Source organism: Taudactylus pleione, unplaced genomic scaffold (genome assembly GCF_031769625.1).
Source record: "Taudactylus pleione unplaced genomic scaffold, aTauple2 ptg000053l, whole genome shotgun sequence".
In the NCBI taxonomy this organism is placed as follows: Eukaryota; Metazoa; Chordata; class Amphibia; order Anura; family Myobatrachidae; genus Taudactylus; species Taudactylus pleione.
In genome coordinates, this window is record NW_028284455.1 from 20,176,830 (window position 1) to 20,202,398 (window position 25,569).

The window sequence follows — 25,569 nt, forward strand, 5'->3', positions numbered from 1 at the left end:
ATCATGACCGCTCTCTGATAATGGCCCCACACAAACTCAACTAACCGCTGATCTAAAGACTTACACACAGCAGGATGCCTAATCCGATAAGCCTCCCAGTCGCGCCAAGCTGCCTCGTAAACTCGCAAAGTGGACGGAGCTAGGGACTTCCGGGCCAGACCAATTAGTCTTGCTTGACAATCTGCCAGACAGAAGATGGACAAGTCATCCCAATCGGATTAGCCTCAGGGGCCAACACCCGAAACCTATCAAATTGAAAGCGGGATATCGCTATCTGGTTCTCAATGCCCTGGACGTGCCGTGCCCTAAAGAAAATATTCACCTTTAAACATCTCAAAACTAAGAACCTCAGCAGACGCAGCGCCATAGGAGAAGAAGAACGCTGATTATTAATAGCGTGCACCACGCCCAGGTTGTCACACCAAAAAATTATGTTTCGGTTAGACAATCTGTCAGCCCACAAATCCACATCCACTATTATCGGAAAAGGTTACAATAACAACAGGTTATACTGCAATCCGCGAGATATCCATGATGTCGGCCAGGGAGCAGCGCACCATTCCCCCTGAAAATATGCACCAAAGCCAGTTGAACCTGCAGCATCGGTGAACAACTGCAATTCAGCATTGTCAACCGGCTGCAACGGCCAAATCAACTCCAGATTGAAATCCAACAAAAATGAAACCCACACCCGGAGGTCATCTAGTATTTTCCGGGAAAGGCGAACACTAAAATGTGGCCTGCAATGGCCCGCTCCAGTTTAAGGCAAAACACCCTCCCCATCGGGATGATCCGGCATGCAAAGTGAAATGAACCGAGGACCGACTGCACATGGCGCAATTTAACCCGCCGAGAATCTAAGCAACATTGAATCTGACCTAGCAATCGCTGCACCTTATCGTCCGGCAACCGGCAGCACCCAGCAACTGTGTCCACTTCGATACCTAGGTAAGACAAGCAAGAAGTCGGACCCTCCATTTTGTCTGTGGCCACCGGAACGCCGAGCACCCGGAAAAGGGCCTGCGCAGAAAACAAAACTTCCCCACAAACTTTACTATCATGTGGGCCGACGAACAAAAAGTCGTCCAAATAATGTGCAATGCCTGCATGGCCAGTGCCAGCCTGGATACACCAATGCAAAAAGGTGCTACACTTTTCAAAATAAGCACACCAGATAGCACAGCCCATGTGGTGGCACCTGTCAACAAAAAATTGACCATCTAACATAAAACCCATAAAACATAGGGACTCGGGGTGCAACGGAAGCAGGCGGAAAGCAGATTCCACATCCAATTTTGCCATCAACGCCCCAGGACCAAAACCCCTAATCATAGCGAGCGCCTCATCAAACAACTGGTACTGGACCTGGCAAAGCGAGTGGGGGATCGCATCGTTCACAGAGCCTCCATGAGGGTACGACAAATGCTGGATCAAACGGTATTTACCCTGGACTTTTTGGGCACGACCTCAAGAGGAGAAATGCACAGGTCCTGCAAAGGAGCGGAGGAAAAAGGCCCGGACATACGGCCCAAAGCCACTTCAGCAAAGACTTTCTTTCGCACCACATGGGGAAGCTCTCTGGCCGACCGCAAATTCCGGGAGGATACTACATGCAAAGCGCCAGATATGGGTAGTCGGAAACCTAAACTAAAACCATCCAGCAAAAATTGGGAATCGTCCCGCAAAGGGATACCAGCCCAACCATTTCGCTAACTCTTCTAGTACCACCGGAGAATAGGCCTTACTTGTCAACTCCGGTATCGTCCGACCTGCCTCCTGAACCCTTTGCTCCTGACTTACAGTCTTTAGCGGGGTGACTACCATTACAGATGCGGCAGGAGTGACGAAAACGACACCCTGACTCCCGGGAACACCTCATTATAGGTGAAACATTTCCCTTTACCGAGCATGTTCGCCCCGGCACGCACATGGAGAGAAGCCTTCCTACCCTGTGCCCCTTCCGCAGGCGCCTTAGCTTCCTGGGTAACAGCTAACCAGACCTCCACATCCTTACGGCCCAGAGGCATAACCAGCTGACCGTCCTGCTTCCTACAAAACTGTTCGTCGTAATCTCTCCAAACAAAGCCCTTGGATTTGATAAAAATATCATGCACCAGATGAATATACTTTATTACATTGCAGTGCTCCGTTGGGCGCGTTTCAAGGTAGCAGGCCGAAAAAAACAGTATGCCGCTAAGCCAATGATGAAAACCACGGCAAGAATCCTCCCCACCACCCCCAGGTTTTTTGGCTTTATCTAAAGCTTTCTTCATGTCATCGGTTAGAGAAAAACCATCCACAAACTTACCCCTGTGAATCTTGTCCCTAACACGCTTACGTAAACCCCTGTCTACTGCCGTATTGGCACAGTGAACAATACCAGCATCTTCAACAGGCGCTATGATAGGAACCGGAGCTGACTGACGCTTAGCTGTCTTCCTAACCAAAGGCTGCTCAACCAGTTTAGCTAATTTACGCGGGTGTGGCGGAGAGCTAGATGAGGAGCTACTATCGCTAGACCCTGAAGATTCCGTATTAAACAGCAAAGGAGGGACAGCAGACTCCCCACCGGCCAGACCCGACATCCCGTCACCGACAGCCTCAGGCACCGCGACATCAGGGGCAACGATCACATCACATGTATCAGGACCGGCCACGGCGCTACCACTCGAGATCCCAACACCACCAGAAGCCATCACGGGAACACTAGGCAAAACACTGCGGCGAGACATAGAGGACGATAAATCATATGACACCACAGTGGGGGTACCTGGAACGGTCGCTGGGGGAAAAGCCGTGACAGGAGGAGAAGGAAGTAAAGGGGGAGGGGCGGTGCAAACCACACTGTGAGAAGGCACTGGTGGGCGTGGGGCAGGACCCTGTGGGGGAGCAAAATGTTGCTGCCAAGAAGGGACGGAAGGTAAATAACTGGGCACAGGGTAATGTGGGAAAGGGTAAGGCTGAGCAAAAGAGGGGTGCCAGTAAGGAAAGGGGGCCCCCGCAGGAGCATAAAGAGGGTAATGGGAACCTTGGCCAGTAAAAGAAGGAAAAACAGATGGTTGGGAAACTGAAGGAAAAACTGGGGAGGACCATGAAGTGAGGGAAGGAGCAGAAGAAAAAACAGGGAAAGCAGGATGGGCTGCTGAAAGAGGAAAGGGAGGGCGGGAGGAAACAGGCTGAGGGTGGAGGCTGGGAGGAACGGGGGGGTTATAGAGAGAGGGAGCTGCCCCCCCCGACAGGAACTGCGGGGTGATGATCAAAGGAACCCCCAGGGAAATTGGACCCCATGTAAATAGGGGCTGAAGGATGGTGAAATGAGGCAGGCAAGTGGACAAAATGGCGGCCATGGGGGGGAAAGGGGGGTGCGGCGCTGGCCGTTTGGAGGACCGGGCCCCCCGCAGCTTGATACAGTGTCGTGGGGGGCACCCGGCAGTGGGGGACTGCATGAGGGCAGGAGCGGTAGGAGGATGGGCCGGGCTGGAGCTACACGCGTAAGTAACCGCGTGCCCGCGAGCTGTTGGTGAGCCAGGCGCCCCGCAGCTTGATACAGCGTCGCGGGGGCACACCCGCCAGAGGGGGACTGCAGAAGGTCAGGAGCTGCGGGAGGAAGAGCCGGGCTGTAGCTACACGCGGGCACCGAAAGTAACTGCGCGCCCGTGAGGTGTTGGTGGGAGGTAGCCAGGGTGACCGGCGACCCCGCAGGAGACGAAGACCGCTCGCCCGGGGGGGAGGGCCCGGCAAGGGAGCGCATGTAGGCGGCAGAGGGGGGGGTGGCCGGCCCCCAGGCAGAAGTGGGGACCTCGGCCGGCAGCAACAGGGTCGGCAAGCTAAGGCGGCGCCGTGCAGGAGGGGGGGTGGGAACAGGGGAATCCATGAATAGGCGGGGGGGGTACTGAACGTTTTGGGCGGGCATGAATCGAGGGAAAGGGGGAGAGAGAGATGAAAGAGGAGGGAGGGGGGTGATGGAGCAAGGGAGTGAAAATAGAAAAAGTGCAAATAAGGAGGAAAGCAAACAGACAGGCGGGTCACAAAAAGAGGAGAATACAAGAGGCAGGGAAAATAAAACAGACAGGGAGATAAAACAGACAGGGAGAATGTAAGAATAAATGTCACCGGATACGATTACCGAGGATGGCACCAAGGGACAAGCACCGTCCAGAAAAGGAAGTTGCTGGGCGTACACCAGCCTTATAAAGTCCACCAAACCACTCCCACGAGCTCCCACATGGTCAGCGACCAACCAACCATGATAGCCCCCAAACTACTCTACCTAGCAACTGCTGACAAATTCCAACCAATTACAAAAAACTAAGGACTCTTATATAGATTTAAACTTAATCAGTTCTCATCTCTTCTTGTGTGACATCACAGTTGGAGTTGGGGTGGTGTCACACTGGGGCATGATATGCTAGCACTTATCCAGCTAGCAAAAAAAACTAGCATTCATAGGACTCAATCCAATTATCTCGCCCCCATGTGCGAGTGGGGCGAGTTGCTTTTGCAATGGCATGTAAACATCGGCAACTGCATCGCAAGTCACCCCCCTCGTGGCCTTATATAGCCCCAGATTTGTGGATTTTTGTACGCAGTCCTCTAAATAACCCTTCCGTCTGCAGGCATGATTGGAGTGTTGGTGAACAGTGAGCCAGGATCCTGGAAGAGAGATAGTTGTGGAATCTGGAGAGCAGATACATCTATTATATTTTGGACTGAACTTTCAGTGGTGAAAGTAAGTACACCAAGGCAAGGGCATGAAGGGACAAAAAGTAATCCCTGCACTCAGAATGAAATCAGCAATAAGATTTGAAAAACTACATGGTGGTAGATAATTCAGAGATCTCAATTGCATATATTTGCAAAAATATGGCTAAGCCTCCAGGCCGCATCACGGCATCTCTGATACTGGAGGTCCCTATCACTTGGTCTGGGTGCAGAACCCCAAAAAAGCCGGCGAAGGCCAGCCACCCTAGGGAAGCACACCAATGAAAGACTAAAGTGTTAATATGTGTTAATAAGAATAAAGCAAAAACTATGTGTTAATAAGTGATACATAGGTGAAAGGTGTAATTAAACTGCTAAAAAAAGAATAAAAAAGAAAAATATATATATAAATAAATATAAATATGTACATATACTAAGAGAAAAAAATATAATTTGAAGGTGTTAAAGTGCTAAATAAAGTGTTAAAATGTGCCACCTCAGAGCAGCCCAGCTACACTAACCCCCGGGGGCACCGCACCCCAAACCCATCCCCAAAACTGATAACTATATCCAATTTGAGTCATATAATTGCCCAAAATAAGGCCACATGATAATGTCAAATACAAATATACCTGAATTGAGAGCCAGCTTACCTTGGAGGGCATGAAGGGGGCTCACATATAAGGGCATGAGGGAGCTATTGGCTGCAAGGTTGAAGGAAGCTTTGAGGCATATGATGGGTAATGTTTTTTTTTTCTGTGGGGGCCAAATTGTGTTTTATTTTTCCTGTGGTGGCCAATGTTTGTTTTTTTGTTACTGTGTTTGTGTGGGGGGGAGGTTAGTTGGCTTCAGAGGACGGGGGCACTTCAAATATTCTCACACGTTGTTAAAGCAGACCTGTTGCTAGCCCTGTGTGGCAGTGTAAATGTGACATATCATAGCACTATAAAATTGTAAAAAAAAAAAAATTTCCTCCTGTGTAGGAAATTTACCAATAAGATGTTTCAAAGTAGGGTCCTGTTTACACTAGTGCTTCATTATTATTGAGACATGACGTGTTTGCAGTTGCCCTGATTGATCTTGTCTGTGCCACATAGTTGTACGTTTTCACTTTGTAAGGTGGCAGCGCTTGTGTCTGTTTGGTATATTGTTATAGTGTGAAGGGCTGTGTTTTAGCTTAACTAACATTGATTTTTACTCTTCTCAGACTCTCCATGTTTTTGAGACAATTTAATTTTATCCCAAGGCTTTTCAAAAATTGATGCTTTGTGCAAGTGTGTCATGTTGCAGTGTTTGCTTCGTAAAACAGTTGTTGAAGTTGGAAAATATCACTTTTTATTCTCTATTTCTAATCTAATAGCCAGGCCTATGGATAGAAAGTATTGCTTTTTATCTTTAATCTAATAGCCAAAACTATGAATAGCCCACACCTAGGAGCAGTGTTTGCTAATATTGGGCCTGATTCAGCAGCGTACGCAATTGCAACTACGTACGTAGATCGGCTGATTGTTCATTACTGCGTATGCACCGCACTGCGTGTACCCTGCAATCGACTGCGATTACGCAGCACATAGGAATGAGTGAGTGACAGGCTGTGAGTGTTTGGGGGTGGTGACGGGGAAGTGGTTGGAGAAACGCAGGCGTGTCTGTCCATCTGAACGCAGTTGCATGGGCTTACATGAATTAGCCACTGCGAGTACTCACTGTATGTGACGAGACTTGCAATTTCTGAGACAGGTCAGACCTGCTGTAATTGTGCGTGAGGGGCCGATGTTCTCCGATGTTACCGATGTATACGCAGGACTGCGAGGTATTACAGATGTGATAAAGCAGAAGTGGGCGGAGCTGTGGCAGGCAGTAGCATATTTTCGAGGCTTCATTCCATGCAATCGCAATTGCTATCCGTACTGAATCAGGACCATTGTGCAGTATTTTGGAGAGCAGGATCCCTTGGTGTTAGATAGAAAGCATCACAGACATCAGGAATATACCTACAGTACAGGTCTTGGTCCTGGGTCTTCTGCCTCTTTATTAGCAGAAAGTATCTTTTCTAAACCTAATCTTCACCCTAAACCTAATTCTCCCCTTGGTGCCTAAATCTAACAGTCACTTCTAGTGCCGAAGCATAACCGTTGGTGTAAGTGCTTAACTCCAATGGTGCATACACACGATCAGACTTTTTAGGACGATATAAATGGTAATGATATAGTTTATTGTTATATCGTTCATATCGTCCATTTTTTGGCCCCTTCCAACCCCCAAACGATGGACGATGCGCAGGTACGGATGGTCGATAATGATCCTCCGTGCATGCAGTTTAACCTGTTCGATATCGACCAGGTTACTATAGTGAGGGTCGTTTAGTCGTTTCGGGATTAGTGGTGTGCTGGATGATCGATATCGATCATCCAGGACATGCAGGACGATCAGACAACTATATCGTTATCATTGTCTGATCTGACTGTGTGTGATCTGACCCTCCTAGTGCCTAACCCTAAAGATAAACAAAATACCACCACGCGTTGACCAATTTTTTTTGGTGTGGCGACTATTCCCATGTCAACCTTTTGATCCTGTCTACTTACATCCATGTCAACCTTTTGTGTGTCGACCTTTTATACTTATCAACATTTTGGCCCTGTTGACCTATTGATTTTCGACCATTTGGTGTCTGTCAACCTATTCATTGTTGACCTTTTTATTGTCGGTCTTTCAAATAGAACCCATTGGAGCTGGGTAATTATGTGCTGAAAATTAGGAAAGTTCAGCTCTGCATAATCAATGATTAGGTTACCAAGGTATTGGCTGCTACATGTTCTCCTGAACCTTTTACCATAAACATTCCTTCTGTGAATTTCATGGTGTTATTGTTTAATCAGTTGTGTTTGTGTTTCCTTGTGACTCAAAGCTGCTTTCCCGAAGTGATTGTGGCTAAACAATTAATCAAGTTTACCTTGGACTGTATGACTGAAGTGTGCAGAAAGTTAATAGTAAAGTTTGCAGGAGGGCATGTACAATTTACAAATTAAAGTTGCTTGAAGTAAAACCTCTGATGCTCATAGAGGGGCAAATGTTGAGTTGAACGTACTGTAAGTCGGACACATTTGCTCCCGCACTGCCTACACGTTACTAAATGTTTTGCCTCTTTGCAGAGTTTGTGCGCATGTTGGCGAGCAGTCTCTATCCGTATCAATATTAGTGCCCTTAGTTACGGATTCAGAGTTGTGCGCTATGTCGATATTTTCGCAGTTCAGCAATGATCTATAAACTGCACATTAGTCTAAATCGCACCGCGCATGCATCACAGTACATCACCATAGTCTCTTTCAGCGACTATTTACTCGCAGTATAATTGACACTTAGGGAGCATTTGGGGGAGGTAACGGGCTGTGGTGGCAAGGAATGCAGACGAGATGCACCGTTTCTGGGCCATGTCCTATCCTGTGTCTGCGGTTCCGTATGCAAGAAAAAAATCTCCAGGGCTCAGTTCCCACATCCATTCTGCACGTCCATAGGGTTACTCAGGAAATCAATAATCTAAGGATTTGTGAGCCATGCTGCGTCTTTGTACGCAGATGATTGGACTTGCAAAGCCGCAGGTTTGAAATTCAATACATTCTTCAAGGTGTGCGACAATTACATCTTTTCGCACAGCAGGCACATTTATGCATCTGCATAAAGCTGGGTACACACCATATGATAGTGCGACCCAGCTCTGTGGTGAGCGATGTAACGATAATTTGTGCATGCGTACACACTGCACATTCCAGTGTACGATGGCGCAATGTATCATGCTGCATGTACTGTAACTACACCATACCATTAACTGAATCATCCCATCTGCTGTCCAGCAAAAAATGCTTTATTTAAATAATAAAACATGCAGCCATTATCCTTGTTAAATAGATTTCCAATGCTTTACTACATATATGTCCTCACACATCTAACCTCCTTGCGGGTTAAACAGCCATTAGAGTGACTCGGTAGCGCCAAGGGTCTTTTCGTGCAAATTTTCCATACACCTGCAGTTGCACTCAGAGCATAGGCATGCCACATATCATTTTAATCAGCAGGAGCAGCTTGTGCATCCTATGTGTATTGATGTGTGAATAAAAAGTTGCACGAAAAGACGCTCATCATTACAGAGTCACACAAAGCTCACGGATTTTGTGTAGTACTACTTATAGCGCATGGAGACACATCTGTACATGATGAAGCTGTCATCAGATCTGGGGAAAGCTATCGTCAGCAATACCATATAGATGTAAATAGGAAGAAGATGGGCCTTATCTGTGTTTTTGCCAATAAATGTTTTATTGGAATGGGATTGAAATACCGATGGCTCGACAGCCGCCGGTTCAAATCCCGACAGTGAAAGGCCGACAGTAGGAGATCCCGACGCCCGGTGGTAAGTATCCTAATCCTCCCCTCTACCCCCCCCCTAACCCTCCCTTAGGGGTGCCTAATTCTAACCTCACCCTAACCTCCCCCCAGGGGTGCCTAAACCCTCCCCTTCCCGCAGCCTATACCTAACCCTACAGGAGGGGTGCCTAACCCCCACTAGTGGCGCCTAATCCTAACCCCCCTAGCCTAACTCTAAGTCCCCCCGGGGGACCCTAAACCCCCATCCCCGTGCTAAGTGTTATACTTACCCGGCACACGACGATCGGGATGGTCGGAGTCGGTCTTCTGGCGTCAGGATTAAGATAGGCGTCAGTATTTCGATGCCTATCTTAAGTCTTGTGTCGGGCAGGTAGTATTGGGATTTAGACCGGTGGCATTGCGTCCGCTGGTCTATTAGCTACATTCCGTTTTATTTTCCCTTTTTTTTTGACCCTTTATATTTATTTACATATGCTAAACAGAAATGTGACTAAAGCTGGGTACATACTTGTCCCTCCTCAGGAGATCAGATTCTAGATCAGACTGTTTATACAATCGTTCTGCAGACCTGGTCAGAGTCTACATCGAGTCTATGCATACACACTTGTCCAATTTTTCAGCAGACCTCCAATCTGCATCTGCTGAAACAGTCTGTTGAAAGGATTATAGGGGGCAAAAACTTTGTGGGGTTCCCCCTATTATCCAATAACCGGCACCGTACTGAACAAGCTTTGAGGGTAATGCCATAGCAGGAGGACACACAGCTTGGGGTCCCCCTGCCATCACATTAACCAGCCCCAAACTGGTCAGACTTGTGGCTGTGGGTGCAGGGTTCATGTTGTTAAAAATAGATAATCTTACCCTTTACAGGCGGAGTGCAGGTCCCTACAAGTTTGCCACAGAATAACAAGTGCCAGCATGTCCAGACATTAAGGGCCCGCTGGCACCTGTAGTCTGCCTGTAAGGAAAATATTAAAATAAAAACAGGACACCGGTTTTTGTAGTGATTTATTGACCAACACTTTCACCTGGTGAGCGGCGGCCTCTAAGCTCTTTTGCATGCCTGCCGCCTCCTAGGACTTCTGGCTTCTTTTGTATTCAGGAGGTCTTGTCTGCTCCTTCCCTGTCGTTTGATTGCCATTCGCTGCCAATGTCGGACCAACTGGATCGTCGGGGGTCAGACTGACTGCAGATTGGACAAGTGTGCACCCAAGGGTATACGGTCAGGAAGCCAGCGGACGCAATGCCGACTGCTGGCTTCCTGACTTACAGTTAGGCACCCCCCTGGGAGGTTAGCGTCAGGCTAGGGGAAGGGGGAGTTAGGGTTAGGCTAGAGGGAGGGGGGGTTAGGGTTAGGCTAGGGGAAGGGGGGGTTAGGGTTAGGCTAGGGGAAGGGGGGTTAGGGTTAGGCTAGGGGAAGGGGGGGTGCTAGGGTTAGGCTAGAGGAAGGGGGGGTTAGGGTTAGGCTAGAGGAAGGGGGGTTAGGGTTAGGCTCGGGGAAGGGAGGGTTAGGCTCGGGGAAGGGGGAGTTAGGGATAGGCTAGGGGAAGGGGGGTTATGGTTAGGCTAGAGGAAGGGGGGGTTAGGGTTAGGCTAGAGGAAGGGGGGTTAGGGTTAGGCTAGGAGAATGGAGGGTTAGGCTAGGGGAAGGGGGGGTTAGGGTTAGGCTAGGGGAAGGGGGGGTTAGGGTTAGGCACCCCCCCAGGAGGTTAGCATCAGGCTAGGGGAAGGGGGGGTTAGGGTTAGGCTAGTGGAAGGGGGGGTTAGGGTTAGGCTAGGGGAGGGTGGGTTAGGGTTAGGCTAGGGGAAGGGGGGGTTAGGGTTAGGCTAGGGGAAGGGGGGTTGGGATTAGGCACCCCCCTGGGGGATTTAGGTGTAGACGGCGGGAAAGGGGGGGTTAGGTTTAGGCACTTAGAGGGGGATTAGGGTTCGGCACAGGGGGGAGGAGGTTAGGGTTAGGCACCCTAAAGGAGGGTTAGGGGGTAGAATTAGGTTAGTTTATACTTACCTTTAGGACGATCAGGATTTCCTCCTCAGTCGGGCTGCCGCTGGCGGTAAATCATACCGAATGCCACCCAAGCTAAGGTTGGCGTCACTCTGATGTTTTTCAAGTAAAGTTTAAAACGCTACAATCTTATATATATAATTTGCTTTGTCCGGATCGCTCTTTGAATTTGAATATCTCAAAGACTAATTAAGATATTAATGTGATTCTTTTGCGACGGATTTCAATCAGCAATACCTTACAGAATTCGGAAAACTATATAAAATTTTATGAAAAAAAAAATCTACAAAAACCATAATAAATGCTTTAGTATAGCTAACCTTAAAATGTCAAGAAAACTACCAGAACACAGAGCCGGCACAAGGGAAGCTGTTCTCACGCCACCTGGCTGCGTGACATAGCTATTACATAATGAGGGAGGGCGATCGGGCGGAACAACACGTGAGGCTGCTGCCGTAGGGTGCGCTCTTCCCTCACTTACTTTCTCCAACACGTTGATTCCAGGCTCGCAAATCCCAGCCAATCAGCACCGGGTGTACGCCTCGAAAGCAACACCTCTTTTCTCGTCTTTCCATGACAGTTGCCGGCAGCCGCTGATTGGTGGGAGGCTGGGAGACGGTGAGGCGGAGTAACAGTGCATTATCATTTGCATCTATAGGGGCTCAGCTTGCAATACCCCCTGGAAATGGTCCATTTTGCTTCAGAGTCCATGGCCAAATATATCATCGCACTTACAAATTAGCGAAATGTTACAATAAAAACATTCCCAAAAACTATAAAAGGGTGTGGCTTAGCCGGTTATGTTTCACACACATCTGTTATTACCCAATTCCATTGTATTAACATATGATCTAGCCATTATGTAGCGAAGCATTTTCCATACGTATGTTATGGGTTCAACTTCGCAAAATGTTCGCCACGGGCATACTAGTATTGAAATAATTTATTACTGTGGGTAACTTGGAGAGAAGGTAAAACTAGCACGTTAATCACTCCAAAGATTTTCAAAAGGCAGATTGCAGAGATTTGTTCATGTCAAAAGTGCTAATATTAACACTCTACAATTGAAATGCATTATAATTAACCATACCATTGACACATTTTAGGTGCTTCTTATAAGCTATGAGAAATAAAAGCACTGTACTTTTCCTGCTACAAAACACTATGAAAATAATGTACAAGCATTTCTAAAGCTTGCAGAGCGCTAGAATAACATAACCCTTATCGTCATTTTGTAGCTTTTCACTGGGTTTATGCTGTCATTAATTGCAGTATACTCTGGATCAGGGCCGACATCAGGGGGCACTGCCGGGACTCTAGTCCTGGGCCCGTTTCTACCGCCTTCCCACCCACCCTCCTGTTTCTACCTCCCTTTCACCAGCCACTAGAACCCCCGTTCAATGCAGTGACTAGTGACAGGGGCCCCACTTGTACCGCTGTGGAATAAAGATTTCATATTTTTGCAAGCTGGGCCAGCGTATGTGTAACGGCCGCGGCGTGTGAGGAGCAGCCATGCCAGCCAGAATAGTAGGTAAGTCATGTCATGCAGGGGCTGGTGGACATAGACAGAAGGGGGCTGGCTGGCAGAAAAAGAAGGGGGGCTGGCTGGCAGAGACAGAAGGGGGGCTGGCTGGCAGAGACAGAAGGGGGGGCTGGCTGGCAGAGAGAAGGGAGGCTGGCTGGCAGAAAAAGAAGGGGGCTGGCAGAAAAAGAAGTGGGCTGGCACAAAGTGACAGAAGGGGGCTGGTTGGCAGAGACTCAAGGGGGGCTGGCTAGCAAAGGCATAAAGGAGGCTTGCTGGCAGAAGCAAAGGGGGAACTGGCTGGAAGAGACAGAAGAGTGGCTGGCAGAATAATAAGGGGGCTGGCTGGCAGAGACAGAAGGGGGCTGGCTGGCAGAGAATGAAGGGGGGCTGGCTGGCAGAAAAAGAAGGGGGGCTGGCAGGAAGAGACAAGAGTGGCTGGCTGGCAGAGACAGAAGGGGGGCTGGCTGGCAGAGACAGAAGGGGGGCTGGCTGGCAAAGACAGAAGGGGGCTGGCTGGCAGAGACAGAAGGGGGGCTGGCTGGCAGAAAAAGAAGGAAGCTGGCAGGAAGAGATAGAAGGATGGCTGGCTGGCAGAAAAAGAAGGGGACTGGCAGAAAGTGACAGAAGGGGGCTGGCTGGCAGAAAAAGAACGGGGCTGGCAGGAAGAGACAAGAGTGGCTGGCTGGCAGAAAAAGAAGGGCTGGCTGGCAGAGACAGAAGGGGGGCTGGCTGGCAAAGACAGAAGGGGGCTGGCTGGCAGAAAAAGAAGGAAGGCTGGCAGGAAGAGACAGAAGGGGGCTGGTTGGCAGAGACTGAAGGGGGGCTTGCTGGCAAAGGCATAAAGGAGGCTTGCTCGCGGAAACAGAGGGGGAACTGGCTGGTACTGGAGAGACTCTGTGGGGCTAGAGTTGCAGAAACACTGGCAGGAGGGGCCCTTGCCTGTTTTATCAGTCCCGGGTCCCACAATTTCTGATGGCAGCCCTTCTCTGGATAAACTTATATTGTGTTTTATAGAGCTGTGTTTTTTAGTTTGTAAAGATATAATATTGCATTATAGTGTCAAAATATAATAATAATATACCGTATATACTCGAGTATAAGTCGACCTGAATATAAGCCGAGGTACCTAATTTTACCACAAAAAACTGGGAAAACTTATTGACTCGAGTATAAACCTAGGGTGGGAAATGCAGCAGCTACTGGTAGTAATTCCCCCCCAGTACTGCCCCCAGTAGTAATCCCCCCTGGTACTGCCCCCAGTAGTAATCCCCCCTGGTACTGCCCCCAGTAGTAATCCCCCCTGGTACTGCCCCCAGTAGTAATCCCCCCTGGTACTGCCCCCAGTAGTAATCCCCTCTGGTACTGCCCCCAGTAGTAATATCCCCCCTGGTAGTGCCCCCAGTAGTAATCCCCCCCTGGTAGTGCCCACAGTAGTAATATCCCCCCTGGTAGTGCCCCCAGTAGTAATCCCTCCTCTGGTGCTGCCCCCAGTAGTTACCCCCCCCCCAGAAGAGAGAGACGTAATAAAAAAAAAACACTTACCTGAAACCCCGCTCCTGGTCCCAACGCTGCAACCGGCACCTCCGGCCGCTTTGCATAATGGGAGAGACGTCATAACGTCTCTCCCATTACCCACTGCGGGAGCCAGAAGATGGCTCCCGCAGTGGGAGCAGCAGCCTGATTCAGAGCCGGACGCTCTGACCAGAGCGCTCTCTCTGAATCAGGGCCCTCCTACCTAAAAATGGAGCGTCCTCCTGGCCGCTCACATAGCTGTGGGTGACCACCCACAGCTTATGCAAGTGGCCAGAAAGATGGTCGCGATGGTCAAGACTATCGCGACCATCGGGCTTGCGACGAGACCCTGCGGTAGGGTCTCGCTGCCGCAAGCCCAGGAGTGCTTTTGGCTCTATCAGAGCCAAAAGCACTCCCACTGACATCACTAGTGATGTCAGTGGGGCCGGCCCCAGACGGTAGACGTTCCCATGGGAACGCCTCCGTCTGGGCAGCCACGCCCCTGGCACGCCCACCAAAGGGGGCGTGCTGTCACTCACCATCGACAGCACGCCCCCTTTGGTGCGAGACCCATAGCGACAGCTTGGCTGTCGCTATGCGGGTCTCGCGCATGCGCACTAGGACACCATCGACCCGCTTGCGAGCGCACAGCGCTCGTGAGCGGGTCTGAATTAGGCCCACAGTCTGCACTGCGGCCCGTATGGTACGCAGCTGAGTGAGGCGCCCTCCAATATGTGGCACCCTACTCAGCTGCGTAACGGGAGAACCGGCTCTGGTCCTGGAGCATCACTCGATTATAAGCCGAGGGGGGGCTTTTTCAGCACAAAAAATGTGCTGAAAAACTCTGCTTATACTCGAGTATATACGGTAACTAAAAGTTAAGTCTGGAGCTTTGCATTGCTTCAGCATAGGAAACCAGGAGGGCTGAATTTGTGTGAAAAACTGTCTCAGAGTCCAAGGTTTTAGCAATTTTTTACTTTCTTTTCATGAATTTAGTATATCTAGGTCATTGTTTCATGTGTGATGCATCTTATTCCTTTACCCAAGAATGTACAAGACAGCAAATATTTCCCAAGACGTTAGATGATTTGTTTATCGCTGTAACAAATGCATTAATGAAAATGGTTTCTGGCTTTTAAATGCTTTTGTTTTATACACAATACCATCATTTCTATTCTGAAACTCTGCACTTATTAAAATATCTAAGTACAAACAGAATTTTATTAGATGCACCATTTCAATGATTTGCATGTATTTTTATATTTATTATATATATATATATATATATATATATATATACACATATATCATTTTTTTTTTCTTTTCTGTTTCAGTGATTTGGGTGAAATGCACTTCCACAAAATGTTCCGGGTATAAATATACTGGCATCATAACAAAGCAAAAATAATATAAGAGAAAAACAACAAAGTAGCAGGATTGGAAGCACAATATTAAGCCATCTTTTATCTGCAACAATTTTAGTCTGAAGACATTTATCAAATTTTCTGCGATTGTAACCGGAATCATTCCTCAACCAAGCTGAAATTCTGTATACATTTTTAATGTATTTCCTCCTAACGAGTTATTTGTCAGCTGGAAGGGATGGTGCATTCTATTCACAGATGAGTTATCGTATACAATGATATTTTAATATGACAACCAGCAGTCGTTCATGTCCTCTACCAGCTGTGAACGGACATATGAATCACTATCCAGCCACCCACTATCCTTTCCTGTTTCCTCCTGTTATTGGTGGGCTCCCTCTGCCAGCACTTCATGGATTTCAAGGCCATCCTCCCACAAGCAGTTGCAGCACACCATCTCCAGCAAGTAAGTGTAACATAACCACGTTGTACAATGCTGGGACATGTTATGTTATCTATAACATTGCTTGCTTTTCATTGGTTTCTTAAAAGAGCCTCAAAATCCCTGAAATGCAAAAAATGTAGGTTGTTTTTCTTTTGATTAGGAGTATTGTGTTCATGCACAATTGTTTTATGTTGTATGTATTTTATTTTTTGTATGCTATTGCAAAATAATGGGCTTTTACAGAGATGATTCTGGATTCAAAAGTTATCAAGACATTTTTTTTATTCTATATCGTACTGGCTGTAAAGATCAGTTTTTTACTGCTGTGCATTGAGATGTACAGTACGAGCCATATAATATAGCCATCAGCTGAAAGCTGTCTATAAAAATTTTGTAGGTTAAAATTAACTAAGGCACTCCACTTAAGGCAGGTATCCACTACTAGATATACAAACGAGAGCACGATTATGACATTGCAATCGTGCTCTCGTTTGTACATCTAGTGATGTGCCTAGACTGAACGTTCACTCGGGATCGTCAGGTTGACCAGCATGTACGGCCGATGATAGATGTCGGAAGCGATTGTACGATGACGTCATTATCGTGCAATCGCTTGCTAAAATAGCCTAGTGGATACCCCCCTTTAGATAAATAAAACAATACATGCTGGAGTAATTTATGAAAGTGCAGGGATGAAAAAATGGAGCTCTCCTCTTTAGACTGCAGCATTGAAAGAAATGTGATGTGGCTATAGGTAACACATTGGCCCTCATTCAGAGCCGCTCGCAATTAGCGCTCGCTCGTTCATAAAAAGGGGGTGGCTATTCAAATGAACCGTTCGCTCTTTGCGGTCTGTTGACGCCTCCATGTCTGAACGAGTGAGCAAAACATACGCTCGTTTATTTGATAAAAACGCCCCCTGGCCGCTCGCATCATACGTCATGTCCGCTATTTATTAGATTAATCGAGTACATCGAACAGCGTATGAACTGCTCGCTATTCTTGTGGTTGGTTTTTTCAACCACAATATTGCGAGCAGTTCTGACTATAAAATAACCCAGTGACGTGGTGAATGACGCTGCTGTATTAATTATGCACACCCATAAAACGCCCGCTTTGACCTTTAAGCACGCCTGCGTTCTGATCTCCACTCCCCCTTTTCAAGCACCTTCCCCTGTTACCACCCACATACGCCTCATTCGGTCACTCAAATTAGCAGGCACTCGCTATATAGCGAACAAACGATTTTCGGCCGCACTGACTGGTTCGCGCATGCGTACTAAAAACCGTACGCATGCGCAGATGTGCAAATATCGCTCGGAACGAGCGTACTGCCGCTTACGAGCGGCTCTGAATGAGGGCCATTAACTTTATAACACCCAGCACTCTAATTCCTTCTGAGAGCATGATTCCCTCATACTGAATATATGGTTGGGGGGTTCCAGCAGGAACCACCTCTATCACCTGAATCCAAGACATGGTTTGTGATGTGACTCAGTGTTAGGGAAGCACAGCTGTCGATTGTTCACAGTTAGATTCAATGGAAGCTCTAATATAAAGCTCTCTTGTAGAGCTATGGCATGGAGTGTTATTGTATGTACTAATTTTCTGGCAGTATTATACAGTGAGTTAAAAAGTCCCCCTCAGTGACTGTGGACCTCATTCAGAGGCGGTCGTTAGTTGCAAGCGGTCGCACTGAATCAGGGCGGGCGCTTGCATCCTGAACGGCCGCCTCCTTGTCGATCGTTAAGCTGTGGGTTACCACCCACAGCTTAACGACCGACCAGGTTGATGGTTGCGATGATGATCACCATCGCGACCATCGGGGCTTACGACCAGACCCTAAGGTTGGGTCTGGGCACTCGTAAGCCCCAGGGAGCTTTCAGCTCTGATGGAGCTGGAAGCTCCCCACTGACATCACTGATGATGTCAGTGCGGCCGCCCACAAAACGGTAGGCGTTCGTAAAGGAACGCCTCCATTTTGGAAACCACCCCCCTCCGGCCCACATACCAAACGGGGGCAGCTGTCGATCAACATCGACACCCGCCCCTTTGGTAGCGAGCTCCGGAGCAACAGAGTTTCTCTGTCGCTCCGGGGCTTGCGCACGCGCAGTGCGGCCGCTGCCCATGTGCAGACCTAACCATCGAAGTCGGTTACGAGCACATCGGAGCTTGCGACCTACTCTGAATAAGGTCCTGTGTGCAAAGAAAGTCTCCCCGCAGTGACTGTGTGCTGAGCAAGTCTCTCCGCAGTGACTGTGTGCTAAGGATGTCTCCCCGCAGTGACTGTGTGCTAAGAAAGTCTCCCCGCAGTGACTGTGTGCTAAGGAAGTCTCCCCGCAGTGACTGTGTGCTAAGGAAGTCTCCCCGCAGTGACTGTGTGCTAAGGAAGTCTACCCCGCAGTGACTGTGTGCTGAGCAAGTCTCTCCGCAGTGACTGTGTGCTAAGGATGTCTCTCCGAAGTGAATGTGTGCTAAGGATGTCTCTCCTCAGTGACTGTGTGCTAAGGAAGTCTCCCCGCAGTGACTGTGTGATGAGCAAGTCTCCCCGTAGTGACTGTGTGCTAAGGAAGTCTCCCCGCAGTGACTGTGTGCTAAGAAAGTCTCCCCGCAGTGACTGTGTGCTAAGGAAGTCTCCCCGCAGTGACTGTGTGATGAGCAAGTCTCCCCGTAGTGACTGTGTGCTAAGGAAGTCTCCCCCGCAGTGACTGTGTGCTGAGCAAGTCTCTCCGCAGTGACTGTGTGCTAAGGAAGTCTCCCCCGCAGTGACTGTGTGCTGAGCAAGTCTCTCCTCAGTGACTGTGTGCTAAGGAAGTCTCCCCCGCAGTGACTGTGTGCTGAGCAAGTCTCTCCGCAGTGACTGTGTGCTAAGGAAGTCTCTCCGCAGTGACTGTGTGCTGAGCAAGTTTCTCCGCAGTGACTGTGTGCTAACGAAATCTCCCTGCAGAGAATGTGTCCTAAGTAATATGACAACAATTGTTTTTAAACACTTTATGTACATGAAATAAAAGAGAATTATTTTCGTACCTATTTTCATTAAGTCTTGAAAGTGTTGTCCCATGTTTTCGAGGTATAATGCCATTCTTCTACACTTATTTTCACTGTGGATGAACTGTTGGAACTCACTGTATATGATCAGAGCAAACCCTTTAATAATTATCACCACATCTTTATATAGTGTAAATTATTTTACACTGTAATACTGAGCTGAGCATGTTAGCATCCACAACAGTGCCTGCACCAGTGGAGGTTACATTTTAAATGCCCTAAAACACACATACACTTCTAAAAGAAGTGTGGTGAACATTGTGTATTTCCACAAGGGCTAGATAACACCCAAAGTACTGTATTATGCAATGGATACCTAAGGAACAAAAGCTACAACCAAGGTCTAATCTATGTTCCTTGTAGAAAACATAGAAGATTTAATTGTCTGATCATCTTTATAACAATAAACTCAATTGAGCGTGTGATAACATGTAACACACATAGAGCTCCATTTAATAACCAGTGACAGGCTTGTTACCACTTGTTACTAATCTTAAGGTGCGTACACGCGGTACGATTAAAATGCACGATATGAACGATATCGACCATATCGTTATCATTCATATCGTGCATTTTTTGGTGCCTCCAACCCACACATGAGGTGTTCCAACCAATCTGCTCCTAATGGTCATGTTACAGGCTGTGTTTGAAAAATGACAGTTAGAAGCTGATTGGTTGGAGGACAATATAAGATTAGTAACAAGTGATAACAAGCATATCACTCATTATTGAATGGGGCCCTTAATGTATTAAGCCTCAGCACTTTGGCATAGTAAAATATTATTGGTATTGGCATAACACAACCTTTTTGCTAACAGATAATCATGGGAACTAAATAGCTTTGCCAACCCTTTTTTGTGTAAATAAATGATACTATTTTTCTCTTTCTTGAACTGCAATGATAATTTGGACGATCTTATAGAAATAGTTGCTGGTATTGATCGTTAATAAATGTGAATGTTTTATTTGTTTTTAAATGTTCCTAGGGATATGTTTACTATGTGGCTGCTCTGGTCGCAGGATTGAAAAGGGCAATAATATAAAATGCAAAATGGTTTTTTTTGCCCTCTTAACTCCCTTGACAAGTGGCAGCTTTGAAAAGCTGTGCGCTGGGACTTAAAATCCAATTAGGGGAATAATGTTATATATATAGTAATAATAGTATATAGATTATTTTAGCTTTCTGCAGCAAAACTAGAGTTAATGAATGTTAACTAGTCTCAAAGACGTCATTGCAATGCAGGTAATCAAATTAGAGAGTGTCATGATCAACACGGGACCTCAATGCCTACTGTCTTTCTGTCATTGGCTATCCATATTAAAGGTAGCTTAGCATATCTGTGTCATTTCTTCATATATCAGGATCTGTGAAAATTGGTGGACAGGTTAGACTCTCAAAGAAAACTGCTTAAAGGATGTAAATTAGAATTATCTGCCGTGTATGGACCATACAGTTATCCTATTTTTTTCTGGAATGAAGTTAATGTGCAGGAGATTATGCCCAATGTATCAGAGGAAAATGATAGAATAAAAATGACTGGACTATTTTTTATCACCCTTGTGTTCACACCTAGAAGATATTTATGCAGCCACTTTAGTATCTATACTGCCTACCTGATAATTGACATACTAACTTGCAGCAACCGCTGGAGCAATTCATCATTGCTCCAGTGCGGAGACAGATGTTACGAAAATTTGCTGTCTCCGCGAGTGGCTTCACTGCTCCTTTCGAAGAAGTGAGACAAGTGCACCTGTGTGACGCATGCGCACAAGAGCCTCGTCGTCCGGCGGAAGGAGCCGGACAGGGTTGGGAGGGATCTGTAAGGCTCCCTCTTCACAACCCTGGACTGGTTGCGAGCGGGAGCAAACGCCATCCGCAGTCAAACTCCGAATATATTGTATTTTTGGAGCTTGATAAATTCTGTCCCCATACTAGTGTATGGGGACAGCGGGCCATTCCGGGAGAGAAAGGTAAGCACGAGCAGGGCCGCCATCATGGCGTGACTGCCGGGACTCTAGTCCCTGGCCCGGACATTCAGAGAGAGGTGGGGGGCCCGTCTGTTCCTACCACCCACTGTGCAACAATCAGATGGGGTGGCCTGTATGCTACTACCACCCGCCTGCTCACCCACCCGGACGCTCCCTAGATAGTAGCTACTACCACCTTCCTCCAGCTCCTACTGCTGTAGCCCGGCAGCTGTACAATAAAGTTCTTTTTTGTGCAAGCCGATACGCGCGTGACGTCATGCCGCTGAAAGGGAGAGGAGCCGCGGCATGTGAGCCAGAAGAGAAAAAGGTAAGTGGCATGTCATGCGGGGGCTGGAGGTCAGAGACAGAAGGGGGCTGGCAGGTGGAAACAAGGGGGGCTTGAAGGTGGAGACAGAAGGGGTTCTGAAAGGTGGAGACAGAAGGCGGGCTGGCTGGCAAACTCAGAATGGGGGCTGGCTGGCAAACTCAGAATGGGGGCTGGCAGGCATAGACAAGGGGGGCTAGCTGGCAAAGACAGAATGGGAACTGGCTGGCAAAGACAGAAGGGGTCTGGCAGGCAGTGACAGGAGGAGGGCTGGCTTGTACTGGAGAGACACTGCGAGGCTGGTTTTGCAAAAACACAGAGGGGGCTGCCTGTTTTGTCAGTCCCGGGCCCGACAATTTCTGCTGGCAGCCAATCATGTTATCCCAGATATCTCCTGCTTTACCGTCTTGATGAATGGCGCGGACACTCATTTTCTACAATTGCGGATGAAAATAGTAATCAAGTGATGATAAATAGACCCCATAGTCACAGACTTTTCATAAGATTCAAGTAATAATATGAATGATAGAGATGAGATCTCTCCCAGATTTTTCAGGGTATGTTACAACACTTCAGGGATTAATCTTACTTCAGAACGAATTTTTTTTACAAACAGGAACTTATCAAGATATTCACAAATTAAAACAGTGGAACCAGCAGTAAAACTAACACATAAGTTAAAAGTTAGGAGACTCCGGATCCTCCATGCTTCAATTATTAAGATACTGGCTAGTTCCAGACTTTTTCTGCTCCGTTTTCATTGGCAGTAGGAACCGTAAACTGATGCGTTTCAAGTAAGAGACTTTTTTTTCAAGGTTGTTTTTTTTTCAAGGTGGTTCTTAGATATCATCATCCTTAAGTACTTACAGTTCAGATGAACCTAAAAGTGTAAACAACATAATGCAATTTACGGTATATACCATAACAAAATACATAGAAAATACACACATAAAAAAATCTTTAAATTAGTGCTCAATAAAATGGCTATATATTTATATTTAAAAAGAACTGTAAATTCATATAAATTGGTCAGAGGTCTCTAAACGCAAGTGTCTGTTGCAAAGGGACCTTATGTAAACAGCTGGAGAACATTGAGGTTCTAGCATCTTTGATCAGTACTTATTTTTATTGTATTTCATATTTGTGTCTGTTTTGTTCATATTTCCACCAGCATGCTCTAAGAACAAAGAAACCAGGAATCTTTATGTAATCGCCTCATCCACCATTACAATCATTGGTTCTGACTTATTATCAGCAAGCAGAGTATACATGATAACGATATAGGTGTAAACTTCCATGTGCTACACTTTTTTTTACATCAGGTCAGTTCCAAACATGAACATTTGAACTATTACAGCAGCTTTAGCTAACTTTATTCTGAGAATCCATTTTGAAGCCGTTGGCACCCAGAAGCCTTTGTGGGTGGGTGGGAGGAGGGGGGTAGGGCGGCAGCCAGCTGAGCTCACTGGACGTAAACACGTGCCCAACAGGAGATGTGTTCCTTGATCTGTTGATAACATATTGTAAACTAGTGAAATGTCAGGAATGCCATGCAGTCTCCTAAATCACACTATGTTTAGCATTCATATTTCCAGTGACAGATAACCACCCCTCTCATAAGTAATTGCCTCACAAACATATGTAATCAGCAAATTAATTACTCCAAGAAAGTGATTAATCAAAGATTTCCACCTGTTCTGTGTTGAGAGAACAAAAATGTAACATAAATAGTAAATTAATACAGTTGCTTGAATATAAATCTTTGTTACTATTGCATTTTTTTTTGTAATTTGAGGAAGAGATTTATTATGTTCTTCCAGCATATCTTATTTTACTTACATACTTTAGATATTTAAAGTATTTTCCCTCTTAATAGGCCAGTAGTTATGTTGAATGGAACGTGGGTCAAAATTGAAGCAATCATCTTTTTGGAACTACTGTATACAGTCATATTTTTTCTTTTATCAATTACTTCATTTTTAACAGGTTAGAGCAGTGGTTCCCTAACTGTGTGCCGTGGCACCCTGGGGTGCCTCGAGACACTTGCAGGGGTGCCTCAGGTTGGTGGTCCAGCACCAAATCAAATTATGTATGGCCAATGTAATATAAATATGTGGACAAACAGAAGTGCAAACCTGTCCATCACCACATAACTGACCCTATGGATGACAGGTCAGCACAATTTACTTCACTTTACTGCTTTTGTCTGAATTTCTCAATAACAAACTTAAACTTAGGGGTGCTGTGAAAACAATGCTGATACTATAGGGCACCGTGATTCAAAAAAGTTTGTGAACCACTGGGTTAGAGCAGCATTGTGACTGAAATAAAAATAAATCTCCCAGGCTCACTCTTTGGTAGAAATACACTTACTCCTATTCTTATATGCTAATTGTATTTAGCTTTACTGAACATGCAAAGACATATTATATTATAATTATATTATACAACAAGTATACTAGTACATTGATATTATATAAATCTATACAAGTGGCGATTTGCGTTGTTGAGTCTGACCTTTGGTCTTCTGATACACTCATATGACGTTTAGACTGAATATAATAAATATATCATGCAAGGTTATTAATGTCAATACAAGGCTGTATTGATTTTCAGTTGTTAAAATCAATATGGAACTCTGTAATGTTACATGACCTTTTCTGACATTATATTGACTGCTGTTTAAAGAAAGACAAATGTGTACATCAGGTGTTACACTATTTATGTGTCTCACTATCAGGGATGTTTGACTTATAATGTCAGTTTATGTCATGTTGGATACATAGAAGGCCTTTAAGGCTCATTTAATTCGTTAAGTCTTAAATATTACATTTAACCTTCATCTAGGCATATGATGTTATGTTTCATTATCTCTTTACTCATTTCTCCCTTTTTAATTTCATGTAAGAATATTATTTAATATAAAATTTTAGCTGCTTTAAACTCTTGTCTCTTTCCAGCCACCATGCATATGGACTTACATTTGTTATAGAGATAATTATAACCTGGCTGTAGATGGCTCATACTAGCCTTCTTTCTCGGAAGAGCCGGGATACTGCTAAAAATCAGGTGGCGCTCCAACCGCCTGGATGAGTGGGCAAGTCTCCTGGATCCGGCTACCATCAGTCCACAACCACCCACTTACCAAGCAAATTTAATATATTTAGTAATGTTAAAATCACAAGGACTTAAACTTCGCAGATATTCGCAAATAAAACACCGCCGTGTTTGAATTAAATTACCTGCTGGGACAGCCGATGCGGAGATGAGCTTTCCCGGCGAGTAGAAAGTATACTATTTTTTTCCGCAAATTTTTTTTTTTACTAAATATGGAGATGTGATTTTGTTACACTTTCTCCAGCTAAATGCTGTAGAAAACCCTTTTTTTTAGTTTACTAAATGAAGCCGTAACACTGCTCTTTTATCAGCTGTCACTTCACATGGATAATTGATCCATATGTTAAATGTGTCCTCAGTATGTTCTACTTGTAGTTTGTGAATATTTTGTGTGTACAGAGCATGCCTTCACCATAAATATCCCTCTAATATAATAAATTGTATTCTATAATAACCTGCAGGCACTACACATCCTAAATGATGCTATGCCAAACCTGTATTTATGCTCCCTAAAAGCTGCTTCAAATGCACCATTGTAGAAAATGAGGTGCATTTGTGTGTAAATATATTTCTCTATTAGGCTACTTTATAAGTCCAACGGATATTGTTCAAATGAGGACTTGTTTTTACACAACACAGCAAATATACTGTGTAATTTGCTTTTTATTTGAATTATCCACATATAGTATACATTATAATTATATTACATTAAAGCTTTGTGTTCATGAGACCACAGAAGGAAACTTCTTTTTTGTTGCCATTAACAAAATAATAGCCCTTTTCAGATGTAGCCTTTTGACCCGGGATATTGCCGGGGCTTGTAGCTTGACCCTGGTCTTAGCTGTGTGTGAACAGACCAGTCCCGGATTTGCGACTCTGCTCGGTACCAGGGTTATTCTCGGGACCAACCCAGGTCACCTGTATTGTGAATAGTGTGACCCGAGTTTTTAGACCCAGGTTGCTCTGAAAAATACTTTATTGGCTGTTCGTGGCACCCAGCAGCCAGTCACCACCCAGTTTTCATTAGCTCATTATTGTGGCCAAAAACAGCGTCCACTTACAATGACTCACATTGAATGTCAGGGCAGACACCGGGTCCAAGGAGTAGTGTGAAATGGGGTCCCTAGCTGAGACACTGGTTGAAGCCATGTTCAAAAACTTGGGTTGGAGCCATGC

The 25,569-nt window shown here is 46.1% G+C and overlaps 1 protein-coding gene across 3 annotated transcripts in view; it reads left to right on the top strand.

Moving 5' to 3' along the window:
* Nucleotides 1-25,569, top strand: part of RARB (retinoic acid receptor beta) — a 941,440-nt gene that overhangs the window by 415,918 nt on the left and 499,953 nt on the right. For all 3 annotated transcript variants that reach the window (XM_088462736.1, XM_088462739.1, XM_088462737.1), the window contains one exon: nucleotides 15,461-15,956. In XM_088462736.1, the coding sequence (XP_088318862.1) occupies nucleotides 15,779-15,956 (178 nt within the window). In that variant the 5' untranslated portion in view covers nucleotides 15,461-15,778. The remainder of the gene's footprint in view (nucleotides 1-15,460; nucleotides 15,957-25,569) is intronic.